The following is a 19,858-nucleotide window of genomic DNA, read 5'->3' on the forward strand; positions in this document are numbered from 1 at the left end:
AAATATATTAAACATATATTTCAAGGAAATAGGAGTGCAACCTAGACAGGGAGGGCTTGGAGGTACAGATGGTCAAGATTCAAAAATGAGGAGAACAAGACATTCGAACTCAGCATTTGAAGCTCTCCTTCAGGTGAGTGATTTCAAAAGGAAAATCTGTGGCTGAGAGCCTGAACAGCAAAAGTGTCATGAGTCCCATGATGATAGAAAAAAGGTAAAGTTTATAGACCACTAGGGGTGGGGGTGAGGTGCCAATAAATACTCCAGGGTTTTTGACTTATACTCCAGAGAAAAGATTAACTGTGAACACAGATGAGGCCTCTCATGGACTACATCCTGATGAACTTACGGGGGATTACCCCAGAAAAGAGGGCTTCCCAGGTGACTTGGTGGTAAAGAATCTGCCTGCCAAGCAGGAGACACAGGAGAAACATGTTCACTTTCTGGTTCAGGAAGATCTCCTGGAGAAGGAAATGGCTACCCACTCTGGTACTCTTGCCTGGAGAATCCCATGGACAGAGGAGCCTGGTAGGCCACAGCCCAGGGGGTCACAAAGAACCGGACATGACTTAGTGACTAAACCACCAATCACCACCATCCCAGTCTCCAGAAGGATAGGTAAAGTCCCTGTGGAGGAAGCTAACTTCATCTCGAGCCTCAAATTATTGCTACAATTCTTTATCTGCACTACCTAGCAGTCAACAAAGAAGTGAAAAGCAAAAGTCGGCTTACGAAGACAAGAACTGGATAACCAAGAAGAAAACAAAACACATAATAGAAATGGATTGATAGAGAGCAAGATATTTGTTACTATCAGATACTTACTTTAATTATAATTCATGTATTCAAGAAATTAAATGACAAGACAAAATTTTAGTAGAGAACCAAGAGCTATACAAAAGCATCAAATAAACATTTAAAAATTGTTAAAACTGTGAAGTGTGATAGGCCATGCACCTAGAGCCTGTACTCCTCAAGAGAGGCCACAGCAATGAGAAGCCCGCACACCGCAAGTAGCTCCCAATTGCCGCAACCAGAGAAAGCCCATGAGCTGCAATGAAGACCCAACACAACCAAAAATAAAGAAATAATCACAATTAAAAATAAATAAATAAAAAAACTTGTGAGGTGTGATGATGATACTGTGATTATATTTTTTAAAAGAATTCTTAACTTTTGAGAGATATACTGTAATATTAATAATAAAATGATACACCTGAGGCTGGCTTCCTAATCTAAGGTAAGTAGGATGTCAAAGAAACAAGACTGGCAATAAGCTGACCACTTCTGAAGCAGAATATTGGTACATGATGGGATTCCCCAGTGGTTCACCGGTAAAGAATCCACCTACAATGCAGGAGACCTGGGTTCAATCCCTGGGTCGGCAAGATCCCCTGGAGAAGGGAACCCACTCCAGTATTCTTGCCTGGAAAAATCCCATGGACAGAGGAGCCTGGCTGTCTACAGTTCATGGGGTCACAAAGGATTTAGATATGACTTAGCAACTAAATAACAAAAACATTGGTACACGGGAGTTAAATTATATCATTCTTTCGACTTTTGTATATACCTCAAATTTTCCATAATAAAACAACTTTTAATAGAGACAGAACACTAAAAATTAAGACATATGAATTATTCTTAAGGGCATGACTCAATAATTACTGCTATATATCACTGTTAAACAAGGTTTTAAAAATCACTTCCTGAACAGTAAGGATTTACTGTATAGCAAAGGGAACGACATTTGATATTTTGTAAAAACCTAAAATGGAAAAGAATACAAAAAACTGAAAAAAGAAAAAAAAAAAAAACCCAAATCACTTTGCTGTATACTTGAAACCAACACAATATTGTACCCAAATTAAAAAGAAAAAACCTACTTCCTAGAGCCTCTTAAAGGTCACTTGCAAGAACAATACAGAAAGGGATTACATTGTGGAGATTACAACTATATCCCTGTGGAATAGGAGGGGAAAATCCAACTGTTCCAATGGTATATAAGCAGATATTTATAACTGGAATATAAACCAGTGGCAGTGGCAAAGAATTCAAAAGAACTAAAATTTAAACTCTCCTTAATAGAGGGAAAATAATAGACATAACCATTTCATATTCTTATTAATACCTCTGTAAGTGTGTATGCTTCTTCAGCTGTGCACTCAGCCTGCGCCGTAGGATTACTTAATGCAAATATTATAGGCCTTTCATTGATTTCAGCCATTGCTTTGATTACAGCAGGAGTGAAAAGTCGGCCAGCTCCTGCAACTCCTATCATAAATAAAGGGGGGAAAAAAAAGCAACTTCATTACAAGTAAAATATAGCATTCCCATCAACAGCATTTCTACAATAGGTTTAACATAACAAAAGCACAGGTAAACTCCCATTACAAAGATAAGATTTTGCATTGCTAAGATAATTCCAATCTTACATCTGAAAAGAGAAACAATAAAAACACTAAAATTTCTACTTAAATATTTACTATCTACCCCAGACATAGTAAATTGTGAGCAAAAAAAAAAAAAAAAAAAAGAGTATAAGACAACCTCCAGGGAATTCCCTGACAGTCCAGTGGTTAGGATTCTATGCTCCCAATGCAGGGGGCACAGGTTTGATCCCTGGTCAGGGAACTAAGATTCTGCATGCTATATGGTGCAACAGGGAAAAGAAAAAAAAGACTACTTCCACAACTTAATTGTTGTCTAATAAGCACAGAGCTTCAGTTTTAAAAGGGGAAGAGTTCCGCAAACTGGCTGTACAATGTGAATGCATTTAACACTACCTCATTGTATACTTTTAAATGGGTATGAGGGCAAATTTTAAGTTATATATATTTTACCACAATTAAAATTCTTTTTTAAATGAAAAAGTTACATCTCTAAATGTTAACTTGTTAAACTCTGTGGTACTCATTATAAAATAATAGGAGTTTAGAAGGGAAAAAAAGATCTTCTTGACTATAGTCATCCACTTTCTTGATAGAGATCAGTTTAATGAACTTTTAGTAAGCTCTGACAATGTCTCAGACACTGTATGTAGGTCACTGGGATATAAAAGTGAGTATAATGCAGGCAGCTTATGAGTTGAGAGAGAAAACAACAGAGTAAAGAGAAAACCAGAAGACCAGTCCCAGGCGCTCAGTGTGCAGCGTACAGAGGCATGGCTGAAAGAAGAACTCAGCCCAGAGTGGGAACTGGGATGATAAGGAACGCCTCAGCTGAACGCTTACGTAGTTCATCCAATGAAAAGACTTACATTCAACAGTCAAAGAAATTTTAAATTCCATTTTATAAACTGACATGTAATAAAGGGAAATACTGATCTGGAGACCAGAATTTTAGTGCTTCCTCTGTCACTCCTGGCTATATGAAATACTCACAAAATCTCAGGCAAGTTGTTTAATAACTCTGTGCTTGTTTTTCTCATGTAAAAAAGGAATGTATACTCAGTGTTTTCCCATGTGGTCACATGAGGTATGTGGACATATTCTTAGGAATCCATGAGTTCTAAAAGAATGAAACATTTTTTTTCTCATTTCCTTCATTCTCCAGGGCCGGAGTCAATGGACAGATTCTTAGGTTTCCATATTGAGTCAACCCACCCCAGTATTCTTGCCTGGGAAATCCTATAGACAGAGGAGCCTGGTGAGCTATAGTCTTGTGGGGGTCACAAAAGAATCGGACATAGCAACTAAACAACAAAAAATTGAGTTCTGAGAGAAATGCACTCACAATCTTAAAGATTACTTCCCACTCTAAAAAATTGTGAGTTTCAATCAGTAAAGAACCTAATACAGATATCCTTTTCCTAACCATAAAAACTGTTGGTGACTTCAAACAGTTTACTATTTAAAATTCCATTGGGCTCCTCCAAGAAATTGGTAAAATACAAGAAAAATGATACATATATATATGTGTGTGTGTGTGTATATATATATATATGATATATATATGTGCATGTATATATATATGATATATATGTGTGTATATATATATAATATATATATGTGCATGTATATATATATGATATATATATGTGTATATATATATGATATATAATGATATATATATACAAATCTTATAGCTGTATAGGAAATGAAATAGTCCCTCTTTTAAATACTCTTTACATTTTCTGTTAATGCTATGTTACACAGTCTGATGACAGCTATTAAATGCCTGACTCTTAAAACATACCAAAAGCTTTCAGCTTTGTTGTCAATGAAAATCTTTGACTCTGCATGGGATTTTCTTGGTACAGTCTGTCAAATAACCTTGGTCTTTTTCAGGTTTTGAGCCCACCAGTCATACCAACTCTAAAAGCAAAGTATGAGCAATCACACAGCTTCTAGAAGTTAAAAGTACAAGCAACATCTGTTAATAGAACTGTATACACTGTACCTAAAAGCTATCACATACAACACAGGGAACACAACCAACATTTTTAATAACTATGAATGGAGTACAACCTTTAAAATTTGTGAATCACTACACTGTACAGCTGTCACTTATATGATATTGCACATCAAGTATACTTCAGTTAAAAAAAAAAGCTATCACATCTATAGTGACCTAAATGGGAAGGAAATCCAAAAAGAGGGGGAATATAGGCATACATATAGCTGATTCACTTTGCTGTAACAGCAGAAGCCAATGCATCATTGTAAAGCGACTATACTCCAATAAAGATCAATTTAAAAACAAAGCTATCACAGAAACATATATGCTGAAAGCTAGGTAAAATATGTCATTTCACTTTTAGTAATCCTGCATCCAAGTTAGGCCTGGCATTATACAGGTAAGTAACAGAATGACTTGGCAACAACTTTACTCACCAATTATAGCTGAAGGCTTAAGTATATTTACTGCCTCTTCAAAAGTATCAGGTAGGCTCTCTGGAGCTGAGTGAGCAAATGGTTCCTGATGACTTTCTATTTTAGCTTTCCGCCCCTGAATTTTCAGATAAAATACAATTTTTTAGTAAATGTTTATTGAGGATTAGTTGAGAAGACATCATTATAAGTCACATATTGTTACTACAGTAAGAATGTTTCTTTTTCATTTACATTTCTCTTCAACTCATTATCTTCCAATTCTTTCTTCATACTGCCCATAAACCCAAAAATAAAACATGCATCAAATTCCATTATAACCAAAAATTTCTAATCCCTTTCAAAAACTCATTTACTCTGTGAAGTCTTCCTAAATCCAACAGGGCACAAAGGCATACAATTCCTTATGTGAGCTAGCTGCATTTTAGAGCTTAGAATTTCATATTTCAGAAATGTCTTATGATAATATATTATAAGTGCTAGTTGCTCAGTCATGTCTGACTCTGCGATCCCATGGACTATAGTCCACCAAGCTCCTCTGTCCATGGGATTCTCCAGGCAAGAATACTAGGGTGTGTAATTTATCACAAACAGTCTCTCAGTGGGCACTCCACAACTGAATGGAAGTTATGAATAGTCACATCAAGTACAAAAGGTGAAAATTAGAAATATCATCTTTGGTCTTGCTACTAAAGTTAGTATGTAATTTCAGGTCTGTCAGATTTATTACCAAATGAATTTCAGGAAAAACTCAGGGACTTCAGAATTTTAGATAGACATTATGGACTTATACTACCAAGAGTTCAGAAACAAAAGGAAAGGAGAATTCTGGTTTAAAAGAGCTGAATGAAGTAATATGCTTTCCTCACCAAATCCCAGGTCAAAACCCATTAAAAATAAACTCCTTAGTAGTGTCACAAGTGTGGGAGATATACCACTGACATGTTAGAACAGTGATGAATTTCTCAATAGTTTAAAGCAAACAAAAACATGTTGAACGCAAAAACCAACCAGGATGACAAATTCATATCCTTATTTCAGCAAAAGAAAAGACCTCCCTTGGCAAAGGTGATTTTTTACATCAGAGTTCCAGACAAGCCCCAGCTTGTCTGTGATGACCAGCAGGGGCCTGGAAAAGCAAAACTCCATCATCACTTGGCTGGGGAATTAACTAAAAGACTGAAATACAGCCTCAATAGATCCAAGTTCTCAGAACAGTGGCTTCACATGCTTGTTCCCAAGAAGACCACATCTCTTCCATGAGGGCTTCAATCGGAAACTCTCAAAGTCTCAAAAGAGAGGGCAGTGTTTTGAGTCCCAAGAAGAGATACAAAGCCTAAAACTCATGCTAAAGGAAAAACATACCCTGAACTTGCAGATGCACATATATCATCCTAGACTTGATTACTGCAAACATGATAAAGAACCAAAACATTTATGAAAACAAACATCACAAACAAAAGCACCAAACTCATTGTGTACTAGCAAAAATATATACACTCTCCAATGGTCTTCCAGGTACAAGGTCTCAATAATCCTTGCATCTGACATACAAGTAAATATGGCAGTTATAGCTTTGGGAGGAGGCACAGTTGAATGACTAACAGCATAGGATTCATAGTCAGGCTACTTGGGTGGAATCCCACCTCCATGACTTACAAGCTTGGAAAAATGACCTGACCTTTTTAAACCTCTTCCCTCATTTGTAAAATTTCAAAAAATTTTTGATAAGATCAAATGAGATTGGGAAAAAAAAAGGTTAAATAAGTTAATCACAATGTGTGGTACACTTTCTAAATACTTAAAAAATTATTTAAAATTTAAACATTCAAGATTTTTCATTCATATACTTCAGTTTTTTATTTCATTTTTTGTACTAATAGAATACTGTTACTAATTAAGAAAAGATTTCAGGAACTAGAGCAAAGTAAATGATATAAGCTTGCTCCAAAGATGTAAATGACAAGTAGTTTATAAATATCAATAAACACCACAAAAATATAACAGCATTGTGTACTGCATAAGCTCAACTATGAAACAGTTTACCTACTCTTTGATGTGTTACACAGTATAAGATACAAGGCATTTCTTGAGCTATTAGAAATGGCGATCAATGATAGGAAGGTGGGCAAGAATAAAGGATACCAAGTTGACCTGGGATAAACCTATCATCCATCATTTCACCTTAGGAATACATGCCTTTTTCTGGGGAAAAGGTCCATAAATTTCTATTAGATTGCTACAAGAGATTGTGATCTCCAAAGAGTTAAAGGATTTCTGTTCAAATTATCAGATGTCCTGTTAACAATTTAATTAGGAACTTCTGACTTCCCATTAAAAGCCACTAGGTTTAAAAGAGTCAGGAGTCAGAAAACAAAGCAAGAAAGAATACATCTGGTGCCAACATAGACATTATGATTTGAATATGAAAAGAAAACTCTAAAAATATCATTATAACAACATACTTTTGCTTCTTCAAGATTTAGAATACCTTACCTTAAATAATAAACCAAACTTGTCAACCATCCAAATTTTCTTTCGTGCCTCTTCTTCTGAGAGGCCATTTTCAACCATAGCCATAACTATCAGATTTGCAATTCCAAGAGCAGCCTGTCCAACAAAACAGAAATTTCAAAAACAAAGATTAGAGTGTGATGCGATATTATAAGTTACTTTATATATGAGAATTATATGGTATGAGAAATACTGGGTCTATTCTTCCCTTATGAAGCACACAAAACTTGATTCTTTGTGATATTCTTCCAAAGATTTTAAATTACCTATTTCATAACAGAGATCTTGAATTTATGCCCTCTATCTCAACAAAATTAGAAGTTCATTATGCCCCATTTTCCAGTCTAAGGCAGAGTGTTGGTTTTCAAACTTAAAAGCTCACAGAAACTTACTTCTCCTGCTCCAAGAAATAAGATTCTATGATCTGAGATCGGTTTCCCAATGACTTTTTGCGCGGCAAGCAGACCGGCCAGAGCCACTGCAGCCGTCCCTGTGAGAAGGGCAAAACATGGTACAGTGAAAAATGGGCACACTACAAAAAAGGTTTAAGCAGGAATAAAAACCTAAGTTTTTGTTTTTGCTTTACCTTGAATATCATCATTGAAGGTACAGTATTTTTCTCGGTATTTTCTCAAGAACCTGAATGCATTATGATTTCCAAAGTCTTCAAACTGAATAAGTGTGTTCTGTCCATATCTAAAAAACAGCAAAGCCCGTTGTGGTTGTGATGAAATACCACTTTTAAACATTTTTAAAATAACATACTAAGTTAGTTCACTTAAGGCCACACTAACAATTTTTAGAGTCTGTGAAAGACTAGACTCAACATATAGAAAAATCTATTATTCAGAAAAATTTATGGGATGGTTAAAATGAATGTAGCACCATGATGGACCAAAGGGATACTAATCTGTACAAACTATTCCCAAGTGCCAAAGACTGTATAGTCCATGCAGTTGCAAAGAGTTGGACACGACTGAGTTACTTTCACTTTTCACTTTCAGGAGGGTGCCCAGCACATATATACACAAATAACTTCCTAAAAAGGAAGAGATTTCTGTCTCTGAGTCTCAAAAAGTATGTATTTGATATGTGAATTTTCATTACGTTCACAGTTAACAGCAACACAGTAAAGTATAAATTAAATAAGCAGTTTAAAAAAAACTGCTGTATGAGTTCACTGGCTTTCAAAAAAAGATATCAGTCATCTTGGCGAGGTAAAGTATGGGGAGGCATGAAAGGAGGTGGAACTTTATTTGGGTTCCAAAAGAACAGAAAGTAAAGTGGTAGGAAGAAATACAAGGTCTATTTTGCTGTCCCTGAATTTTCAAATCTGGCTACATATTTCAGAGTTTATATAAAAGTATAAGGGAGAAGTTGGTTAAGGGAGGTTAGAGCCAGATAAGGGAGAATTCTGAAAGCAAAACTGGGGAAGGGGACTTTTTTCTGTGTCTGATATAGAATCACTGAAGGCTTGAGAAGGGAAAAATTCCTCTAAGACTCCCTGGAGGAAGGATAAAGCTGCCAGTGAGGCGTAGCACATATCAAATGCACAGAGAGATGAGAAAGAAGGGAAAATAATCAGGAAGGTACTGAGGCACGAAAACAAGAAGACGTGAAGCAGAAGCCACAGGAAGTGAAAGGGATAATTATGAGACATCAGAATGAACAAACAGAACTTGATGATGAGGACCACACCTGGGAAGAGTGAAAAGCAACTGAAATGCCAAGGCAGCCTGGATGACTAAAAAGGGGAAGGGGAAGAGGTGGCAATGTCTGGGATGATAAAAAGTTTAGTTTTAGATATGGCAACAACTTTGACTCTGAAAAGGAGTTAATTTTTAGGATTGTCCATGTACCAGTAAAAAAGGTAGGGCAGGGAAGCTTCCTGGGCAGTCCAGTGTTTAAGATTTCATGCTTCCACTGCAAGGGGCACAGGTCTGAGCCCTGGCTGGGGCACTAAGATCCTGTATGCCACCAGGGGCAGCCAGGAAAAAAAAAAAAGGTAGCGCAGGGCTAGATCATAAAATGTTTGGACTTTACCCTTCAGCAATAGGAAATTAAGCCAAAGAATGACATAATAAACAGTATGTTTTTAAAAGACTAATCTGGTGGTAAGGTGGAGAGGAGAGAAGCTAGAGGAAGATTCTGAAGAATCCAAAAGAGACATGAGGATCTGCAAAGAGGCTGTGGCAATGGAAAAGAAAAGATGCATTTCTGAGGCTTATACGGGGTAGTACCAACTGGATGTGAGGACTGAATGACACTATATGGGCTTGACAGAAGAGAAGGAAGAGTCAAAGATTAGACAAGGTCAAAGGTTTGGTGATGAGGGTGCATGCTACTGCTATTAACAGAGGCTAGTTATTAAAGATAGGCAACAGGTAAAGCGTCTGTCTGCAGTGCGGGAGACCTGGGTTCGATCCCTGAGTAGGGAAGATCCCCTGGAGAAGGAAATGGCAACCCAGTCCAGTACTCTTGCCTGGAAAATCCCATGGACAGAAGAGCCCGGTAGGCTACTGTCCATGGGGTTGCAAAGAGTCGACATGACTGAGCAACTTCACTTTCACTTTCAGACAATTTAGAAAGGGAAGGAGATAGCAACAAAACCTCTAGAGGGAGGATTCCAGCTATTGGAAATGCAAGCCTCAGAGGAAGGTGGGACTACAGAGAGAGGTTTTCATGGGCTGAGAGTCACAAGCATAAAAGTCACAGGCTACATGACTCAAAAGAGGAAAGAACTATATACTCACCCGCATTTACCAGAAGAGAACAAGAAAAAAATCAGTGGAGATGACAAAGGAAACAAAAACGGCTGGAGAAAGATTAAGTCAGGAAAGTCTTTTAGTTCAAGAGAAGAGAAAATTTCAAGGATGTAGCGGTGGAAAACCTGGTCAGATGCTGCAGACAGGAGGAGAGAAAAGACCAAAATTTAAAATATGAAAGCTGCACAAGAATTTCACTGGAATGGTGAAGTGAGCCTGGATGCTGAGGGTTGAAAGAACTGCACAGTGAAGGTATTACTTGGGAGCAGTGAGTGCAGACTTCAAGATTTCAGTGTGCTCAGGATGTCAGATAACTGAGGAAAGCAAAGCAGAGAGCATTACTACCGCATATCAGTACATCAAACTGGGCAGGAAAGAACCAAAGTTCTCAAACGTTTAATCTCCACTATCTTCACAAAAGATAAAGGAAAACAAAACAGTGGTTCTTTTTTTTTTAAGATGCTTTCATATACTCAAACTTTAGAAAAAATACCTGTCAGTAATGGCCTTCATAAACTCATCAATTAGGTCATCGTAACGCTGTGATCGATCTCTTTTCTGATATAAACCCATATAAAATGGATCCTTTAAGAGGGCCTATAAAACAGAACAAACATAAATGTGAAAGTTTTTTGTTACATAACCAATGTAAACATATTCTGTAAAACAGAAACTGTAAAGTATAAAAAAATTAGTAATTATTATAACAATATAACTATATTGCTCTTCTTAAAAAACTTTTAATAGTATTAATCTATTGTTATTCATATAGATACTAAAAGACGTTTAAGACAAAGGCTAACATCTAATCACAGAATTTTCTCTTCTTATCTTTAAAAGAGGGATGCAATAAAGCTGTGGGAGAAGGATCAGAGAGGGAAAGTAATTTTACTCACCGGATTATCAGTTCCTACGTCAATACACACAGGCAGACATCTATCAGGCCGTATTCCTGCACAAGCTGTATACAAACAAAGCTTTCCTACTGGAATTCCCATTCCATAGACACCCAGATCTCCAAGACCTAGAATTCTCTCTCCATCAGTCACCACGACAGCCTTAATCACAAAAAAAATACCAATTAAAAGTTTTCCAAAATGGAGCACTAAACAAAAGCATTTTTAAAAAAGACTCTCTTCATCACAAAATAGCACGTATTCTATTATTCCATTCACATGAATACGTAAATCTACAGAGAAAGAAAGTACATTAGTGGTTGTCTAGGGCTGGGGGGAAGGGAATGACCACTAATGGGTACAGGGCTTTTCTGGCGGGTGGGGATGAGGGAACTGTGATGAAAGTCTTCTAAATTATAATGGCTGTACAACTCCAAATATACTACAAATTACTGAATTTACATTTTAAGCTGGTGAATTACATTGTCTGTGCATCGTATCTCAGAAAAGCTATTAAAATAAAAAAGAAATTAAAAAAAAGATTTTCTTCACATATTTTCACTCTCACTTTAAAAAATAAAATTGTTTCTTAACTAACTTTCAAAATAAACCACCCAAGAATATTTAAAATTCTAGGATTTCTAGACTCCAGATGTAAAAAGGAGAATTAACTAGATTTGATTTCCTTGTCTTTGGTTTAGAAGTAGAATGCTTCTGACTAGAAAGTGTTAAATATTAGTCGCTCAGTCGTGTCCATGTGACCCCATGGACTATAGCCCACCAGGCTCCTCTGTCCTTGGAATTCTCCAGGCAAGAATCTGGAGTGGTTTGCCATTTCCTTCTCCAGGAAAGAACCTGGACATCCTGCATTGCAAGCAGATTCTTTATTGTCTGAATCACCAGGGAAGCCCCCTGACTAGAGGATCAACTTAAATATGTTCACAATGACTAAACAGGGTAGGGAGGAACAAATTTCTGATAAGGATTAATACCAAGAGAAAAATAAGTGAAGTCCTCAGTCGTGTCCGACTCTTTGTGACTCTATGATAGACTGTAGCCCACTAGGCTTCTCTGTCCATGGGATTCTCCAGGCAAAAATACTGGAGTGCGTTGCCATCTGGAGTTTAGAAATCACATGCTACTCCAAACAACAACTGAAGCCAAACAAGAAAAACCTCAGCAATGGTGAAAAAAATGTAAAATAAAAAATATACCTACAAAGTTTTAAGATGATACTATGAACTTAATGATCTGACTGAATTTTTTTTAGGCTCTTTGAACAAATGATAATTCAAAGATTATTTTGGTGAGGAAGACACGCAACAAAGGCAAGCAAGATTACTGCCTATAATAAACACGAAAGCCTACCAAAAGATCTTAAATAAGTCCTTAGTTTTTGTTTTGTGAAAGACAGCCAGATTGATTAAGGATCTAAATCTACCTTGGATTTATAAGAAAAAAGACATAATGAATCCTCCTCATCACCCACCAGAATAGAAGTTTTTAGGGCATTTTAATGTATTTTCTTTACCTAGAACAATATTAATTGAAGGCAGGAGGTACCAGTGGTACTGAAGTGAGCAGGCTCACCTTACTGTAATTGCTTTCCCACGGCAAACTCTATACCATCCCCTTTTGTAAAGACAATCATGATTTTCTCAGAGCACTAAATCTGCATGTATGTAAGTATAAAGTAAAACAGAGCAACAATGAAAAAAACTGTTCTTGGAAATTGAGAGGTAACTTACATAGAAAGAAAAAACATTGTGAAAGGAAGGTTGTGCTATGAGTACCTTAACATGATTTTCTGGCCAGTTATCCACAATTGATCTAACATGACCTCTGTCTGAGATTGAAATAAATAATCCCCTGCAACAGAACAAAAACACCTTTGCATTTCATGACAGTTTTTGTTTTTTTTCTAAGTTTTTGTTCATAATTTGAATATTTAGATATTTTAATAAAAACATCAAGACACAGTGTAGTTTCCAAGCAGATCTAAGTAACACTGGTTTATTTTCAAATATTTTCAGCTACTTGAAGCTGTAATTGCATTGTTCACACAGTAGCTGCAACAAAGATTCTTATTAAATGATGCAATCATTTTACCCAAGAAGAAATGTATCCATATCTCCTGCTCAAATAAACTCAATATACCTCCATAAAATACCTCCAAAAATCAATATAAAGACATCCCATCAATGCAACAGAACATGAAACCACTAAGTAAACTACTGTTAAAAGTCACTGGAGTTTGAAATCTGAAGAAGCAGGAAGGGAGAGAAGAAAACTACAGTAATTTCAAATAAAAAATACATCCTTGAAGCATTAGGAAAAAGGAAAAAGTTATTCTGTACAGTATATTGTTATCCAATTGAGATAATCAATCCAGGTTTCAAAAAAGGAAGAGAGAAGGGAAAGAGAAAGAAACATAGGTTCTGGACAACAGGGCAAGTAGAAATGAGGGCCAATAGGTTCTTATATTTAACTTTCTCATTGATATCTTTAAAAAAATTTTTTTTATTGAAGTATAGCTGATTCACAATGTTGTGTTAATTTCTGCTGTACATCAGTGATTCAGTTATATAAATATATATATATACACACACACACACACATTCTTTTTGATATTCTTTTCCATTATGGCTTATCACAGAATACTAAATATAGTTCCCTCGGCGATACAGTAGGACCTTGTTTATCCATTCTTCTCATTGACATCTTAACTCTGGCATTACTATCCTAGCTCAAAGCAGTTTAAACAGTTTCTCAACCATAGCTACCTAGTAGAGTAGAATCATCTGATGAGCTTTTTAAAAATTCCAGGGTTCTACCCCAAAGATTCTGATTTAACTGGCCTGGAGTTAACCAACCAAGACTTACCGACCATCTCCTATGTAAAAAAAAAAAAAAAACCCACTGTCACTGTATAAATGATACATAGTATCTGCCCTCATCCAAAAGCTCTTTATGTTTCATGTGAGTTCTTAATTCTGGTGCACAACAAAATCACACCAGGAGCTTTAATGAAACAGCAGTACCTGGGCCCAACTCTACACTAAAGGAATCAGAACCTCTGTGTGTATGGTGGAAGGGAGCAGGGCATCAGGATCCTTTTGTTTTCCCTTTATCTTTAGTCTGAACTGAGAAATACTACTACTCTAAGTGAAAATGAAACGATAAAAGAGCTGAAGAGCTGGGCCATATCACAGAAATGTTTAGACACATTAACTGATAGCACAGAACAGACAGTGTTCTCCAAAGTGTCTTCCGAGGAATACCTGCAACACCATCACCGACGGTGTTCATTACAATCCGGACCTCCAGACCTTTCTCTGTTTCATCAGAATCTTGGGAATAGGAAGGAGAGGAAAAGTTGGCAAGGATCAACACTAAGTAAGTCCCACAGATGTTTCCATATGCACGTTAAAGTTTGAGAGCCACCAGACTAGAGGAGAGGAGACTGAGGACAAATGCTGTCACACGGTGTTTGAATTTCTACATTTGTATCAGTATGTAAGCAGGACATTGGAAAGATATAAGGATGGTGGGAAATGACTACAGGTTAGAGGAACAAGACAAGAAAACTCAAATTAAGTAAAAATAGCACTTACACAATACTTAAAAGTTTATCAAGAACTGTCACATCAGTTTCCTCATCTGACCTTCTCAGCAGCTCTTTTAAAGGTACTGAAATCCCTATTTTATGATAAATGGATTCAGAGGGATAAAGTAACTTACTTACTCAAAGGCTTGAGCCAACGCTCACCCCAGCATCCTTTCCACTTAAAATATTTGGAAGTGCTTGAACTATGTGAAATTAAAATTTATGTAAGATCATAAAAATGAACAAGCAATAGAAATAAAGCTGATAAAAAATGAGATTTACTCTCTTAGTCAGCCAGATTGTCAAAAAGTTTTATGATTATTCTGCAGAATATGCTACCAAAATGGAGAATACTTTTTTTTTCGGTACAAAAATGCACAATTTCTCTAACAATCAAAACTTAAAGAAGGTTAGGAATGAATGATGCTATTTCCACAAAATGAAGAATATGACACATTAGATTTTTATGAATCCCTTTCTGTCCAAATTAAGTTTTTGTGGAAGGGAAAAGTTTTTAAGGAAGGGCACTGTGGTTGGATAAGACTGCAACACAAAAAATAGAAATGTAATCGGTGCTGATTTTTTTCCTATGTAATAGTAATTTGCAAAAATATTTTTAAAATAAGCCTTACTTAGGTCTTCTAAAGATGTGTCCATACTGGGAGCAGGCAAGGCCAACTGTTGGTGTATACACAATTGGCATCAGAGTTTCAATATCATCTTGCAGTATTCTGTAAAACAATTTCTCATTTCTTTCTTGTATTCCCATTATATAGATGTATCTGAAATTGAGCACAGTAAATAATGTCTACATCAGACAGCATTAAAGATTTTAGCCTTTGAAATGAAATTTAAACATGTACAATTGAGGATCCCCTCCCCCTGGAAAACAAAACCCTATATATCCTTATGTAATACCCAGGACTAAAAAATAAAAATGCACTTAAATGGTAGATGATGATGATGAAAAGAATCAGAAGCAACAGCTAACATTTATTGAGCCCTAACTGTGAGTCAGGCTCTGAACCAGGCACTGGAAATGCAAAAATTACCATGAGGCCCCACCCTTAGGGGCTTCCCTTGTAATTTAGCCGGTAAAGAATCTGACTGCAATGCAGGAGACCTGGGTTCAATCCCTGGGTTGGGAAGATTCCCCTTGAGAAGGATATGGCAACCCACTCCAGTATTCCTGCCTGGAGAATCCCAGGGACAGAGGAGCCTGGTGGGCTACAGTCTAAGGGATCGCAGAGTCGGCCACAACTGAGCGATTAAACCACCACCTCACCCTTAAGGAGCTAATCTTCAAGGTGATTGACATGTAAACAAGAAAACAAAATAAAGTGGCATTCATTCAAATATTCACTAAATACTAAATATGTGCCAGGCACGATCGTAAACTCCAGAGATGTAAGAAGTGCCCCTATTCTCGTGGAGTTTATAATCCAGGAAACTTAGAAGCATTTTAAGTCTATTATAGTGCACAGAAGTAGCATGAAGGAGGCAATGGTTAATTCATATAAACCTATAAATGACAGCTTTTAAAGAATAAAGTTTAGAAAATAGGGAGATGTTGGGCTGAAAAATCAGTTATCACCTTGAATTAAATATAAAATAGACTCGTTTTTTCCTCTCATTTGTTCCTCCTCCTGCTACCATCTGATCAAATGGGAATCCATCTGGAGTCCATTCCTGAATTCTTCCTCTCCCACCCTCCCCAATCCCAACCTAATAAATCCACAGGTCCTACAGAGAGTATCTGCTAAATACCTTTCACACAGTTGTTTCCTCCCTTTCTAACAAGTCTCTATACAAACAACTTCCCCTGCTCCAATCTATTCTCTTAAAAACATACCTCTGATCAGTTCTCTTCTCCTTGAATGGCTTTCAAACACCAGTTTATTAGCCTTAAGCTCTTAAAATAGTTAAGGAGATTTCCCTGACTACTTTCCAGCCTCGTCTTTGTACTGAACTTGCTTCAGTTTCTCAAACGCACCAGAACTCTCACCTTGGCACTGAAGCACACGACGACGCTCCTGCTGCCTGGAACACCCTCTACCCAGGCAGAGTCCTCTCTACTCATGCTCTCCAAATGCAGCTGAGGTGGCGCACTCTCTGCTGTCTTTTTCAGTCATTCCCATCCCCCACCACACATACATACATTTTAGATTTTCCGATTTTCAGGTCCCATAACACCCTACTCCCTCTGTGACCCTCACACCACTTTTTGACTTTCTTTCCCCTCTGTGATGAGTGAGAGACTATACACACACACGTACATATGTACGTACGTACGTATATGCGCTTTTCCGGTGGCTCGGATGGTAAAGATTCCAGCAATGTAGGAGCCTGGGGTTGGGAAGATTCCTCTGGAGAAGGAATGGCTACCCACTCCAGGATTCCTGCCTAGATAATCCTATGAACAGAGGAGCCTGGTGGGCTACAGTCCATGGGGTCACACAAAGAATTGGACATGACTGAGTGACTAAGCACAGCACACACATGTGTATATGTATGTATATGTGTGTAGTCTCTCACTCATCACTCTCACTCACTCATTCATTTGACATTATGCCCCATAATGTCAAAGAAACCAGTCTCACTTGTCACCAATATCCAATAATCCCCTATACTTTACAAACCAAATGAATATTTCAGTCCTATAGTCAGACCGATCCCTTTACCCAAAATACCCTGCCCTTCTTTCTCATTTTGCCTGCTCCCTGGAACATACTGTTTCAAATTCAACTAAAGCATCACTTCCTCCAGGAAGTGCTTTCCCAGGCTGCAGAAGGCATCCGTCTTCATGCTTTCAGAATGTACTCTGCACGTCCCTCTTCCTTGCTGTCCTGCACACTGCAGTACAGCTACAATGACGGTCATAGCATAACTTTGTATGGATGAGCTCCTAGAAGGCAGGCTGTGAGTTACCAGGGTGGCCATACATTGCAGTTTGCCTGGGACAGTTTCATTTACCTCTTTTTCACTCCCCAAAGTGTCCTGGATTGGATGATATATTATATGGCCACCCTGTCTATTACTCACTTTATATCCTCAGTGGCTGGCAACAGCACACAAAGTAGGTGATCAATAAAAGCTGAACAGAATGGGTGTCTCTGCTTCTACCATTCAATTCAAACCTTAAAGCTCTGTGATTTTAACTATAAAAAACTGATTCCTGCTGAACTTTACTACAGTGAAAATAAGGGAATTATTCATTGAAGTGAAGGAAATATAATCATTATAAAATAAATCAACTAAAATACAAGTTTCATTATGAGACTTATTTCTCAGGCCATCATAATAGTACTCCCAATTTTTTTGATCAAAACATCAATTAAAAAAAAACTAAACATCTAATCAACTCTCACTTTTCCAAAGGGCCATTCAACTTTTTCAAGTTTCTATGGAATCGTAAGGCTTGAATATCTTGTGTCTCTATTTTGGGAGGTAGAAGTCCTTGAAGACCAAGCATTTGTCTTTCCTGTAATGTGAACGCCATCCCCTAAAAAGGAAAAAGATAAAAGAATTAAAAATTATTAATTACAGGGGTAACAAACGTAATGTAACCTACCAAATGTAATTTAAACATAAAAAGATCAGCCAGATAACATTTTAGCCCCGACTTTCAAAAATTTGTAAGATTGATCATATCTAGTACTGGTGAGAATATAGTAAAAGAATTACTCTCATACCACTGCTGGGAATATAAATTGCTCTAGGCTTTTTGAAAGCCAATTTTAAAGTATTCTTAGATTTTTTTTTAATGCACATATTTTATTTTTTTAACTGAAGTATAATTGACTTACAATATGTTAGTTTCCCGTATACAACATAGTGATTCAATTTCTTTAAACTGCATTTAAAATTATTATAAAACAATGACTATATTTCCCTGTGCTGTACAATATATCCTTGTAGCTCATTTATTTTATACAAAGTAGTTATATCTCTTAATTCTCTATCCCTACCTTGTCCCTCTCCCTTTGCCTCTCCTTACTGGTAACCACTAATTTGTCCTCAATACCTGTGAGTCTGTTTCTGTTTTGTTATATCCATTTACTTGTTTTATTGTTTAGATTCCACACGTAAGTGATATCATACAGCATTTGTCTTTGTCTGACTTACTTCACTAAGCATAATACTCTAGGTCAATCCATACTGTTGCAAATGGCAGAATTTCATTCTTTTCTTATGGCTGTGTGCTATCCCATTGTGTGTGTGTGTGTGTGTATATCTTCTTTATCCATTCATCTGTTGATGGACACTGAGATTGCTTCCCTATCTTGAATGCACATATAGAATTCTACTTCTACCTATTCTAGAGAAATATTCATAAACAAAGAGGTACATACGAAGAGATTAGTTGTAGCACTGTTTCTAGTTCTCTTGTCTATTACAAACTAAAAGTCCATCAATTATGGAAGAATTATGAACCTAAGACACTTCCATACAGCTAAACATATACCTTTAAGTGTATAGTGGAAAGACCTGCCAGATACACAGTTAGGAAAAAAAGTTAACTTGAAAATCAAAACAAACTCCCTAATATTATGTTTAGAAAACCCCCATAAACTACATGTTATATACAGATGCATGTACACATTAAAAATGAAAGCAACACTTTGAAAGAATACAAACCAAACTAAGACGCTACCATGACTAGACAGGAATGAGGTTGAACAGAGGGAGGAGGGAAGAAGAAATGATACTTAAGAAAAATTAACCTATGTAATAAACTCTTTTTCCATTTCTGGTATTCAGCTATGGGTTAAATTTTTTGTTATCAAAGAGATGTCAGTGACTTCTAAAAAAATATTTTCCTCCATAAAAGCAACAAGAACCCTGGCCAAAAGTTCAGAATTCTGGAAACTAACCAAAGGTTTCAGCAATTGCAGAGCATTTATTCAAGAAAAACTGAATTTCAGTAAGAACAGAAAGCTTCATGGCATTTTAACTTTCCTTCTTCCTATTCTCCCCTCCCCAGCTCCACAGTAACCTTGAAAAAGCAAACACTGTGAAGCAGTCACTTTGAAAATTAGAGCTTGGCTGTCACTGGAGAAAGGCAGGAAGGGTCAGAGATTCTTCTAAAGCCCAGGATCCAGGTAACTGTCATTGTTTGACCTGAAGACCCTATCTGCAAGGCTGTCTTTATTTGACCTGACTTGCAGCTCAGGCAGTGTGAACAGCCTTCTCCCCCAGGCCCCAGAACAGTTTGTTGTAAGCAATCAGAGGTAATTATTTAACACC

General features: G+C 36.9%; 1 protein-coding gene across 1 annotated transcript in view; it reads right to left on the bottom strand.

Annotated features, from left to right (window-relative positions):
* The window catches only part of ME2 (malic enzyme 2), a 59,741-nt gene that overhangs the window by 23,164 nt on the left and 16,719 nt on the right, over positions 1-19,858 (bottom strand). Inside the window, exons 3-12 of the mRNA XM_025273405.3 lie at positions 17,980-18,113; positions 15,244-15,393; positions 12,798-12,873; positions 11,005-11,166; positions 10,602-10,705; positions 7,930-8,039; positions 7,736-7,833; positions 7,326-7,439; positions 4,833-4,947; positions 2,129-2,271 (exon numbers count right to left, since the gene is read on the bottom strand). Of these exons, the coding sequence (XP_025129190.1) occupies positions 2,129-2,271; positions 4,833-4,947; positions 7,326-7,439; positions 7,736-7,833; positions 7,930-8,039; positions 10,602-10,705; positions 11,005-11,166; positions 12,798-12,873; positions 15,244-15,393; positions 17,980-18,113 (1,206 nt within the window). The remainder of the gene's footprint in view (positions 1-2,128; positions 2,272-4,832; positions 4,948-7,325; positions 7,440-7,735; positions 7,834-7,929; positions 8,040-10,601; positions 10,706-11,004; positions 11,167-12,797; positions 12,874-15,243; positions 15,394-17,979; positions 18,114-19,858) is intronic.

Source organism: Bubalus bubalis, chromosome 22 (genome assembly GCF_019923935.1).
Source record: "Bubalus bubalis isolate 160015118507 breed Murrah chromosome 22, NDDB_SH_1, whole genome shotgun sequence".
NCBI classification, from domain to species: Eukaryota; Metazoa; Chordata; class Mammalia; order Artiodactyla; family Bovidae; genus Bubalus; species Bubalus bubalis.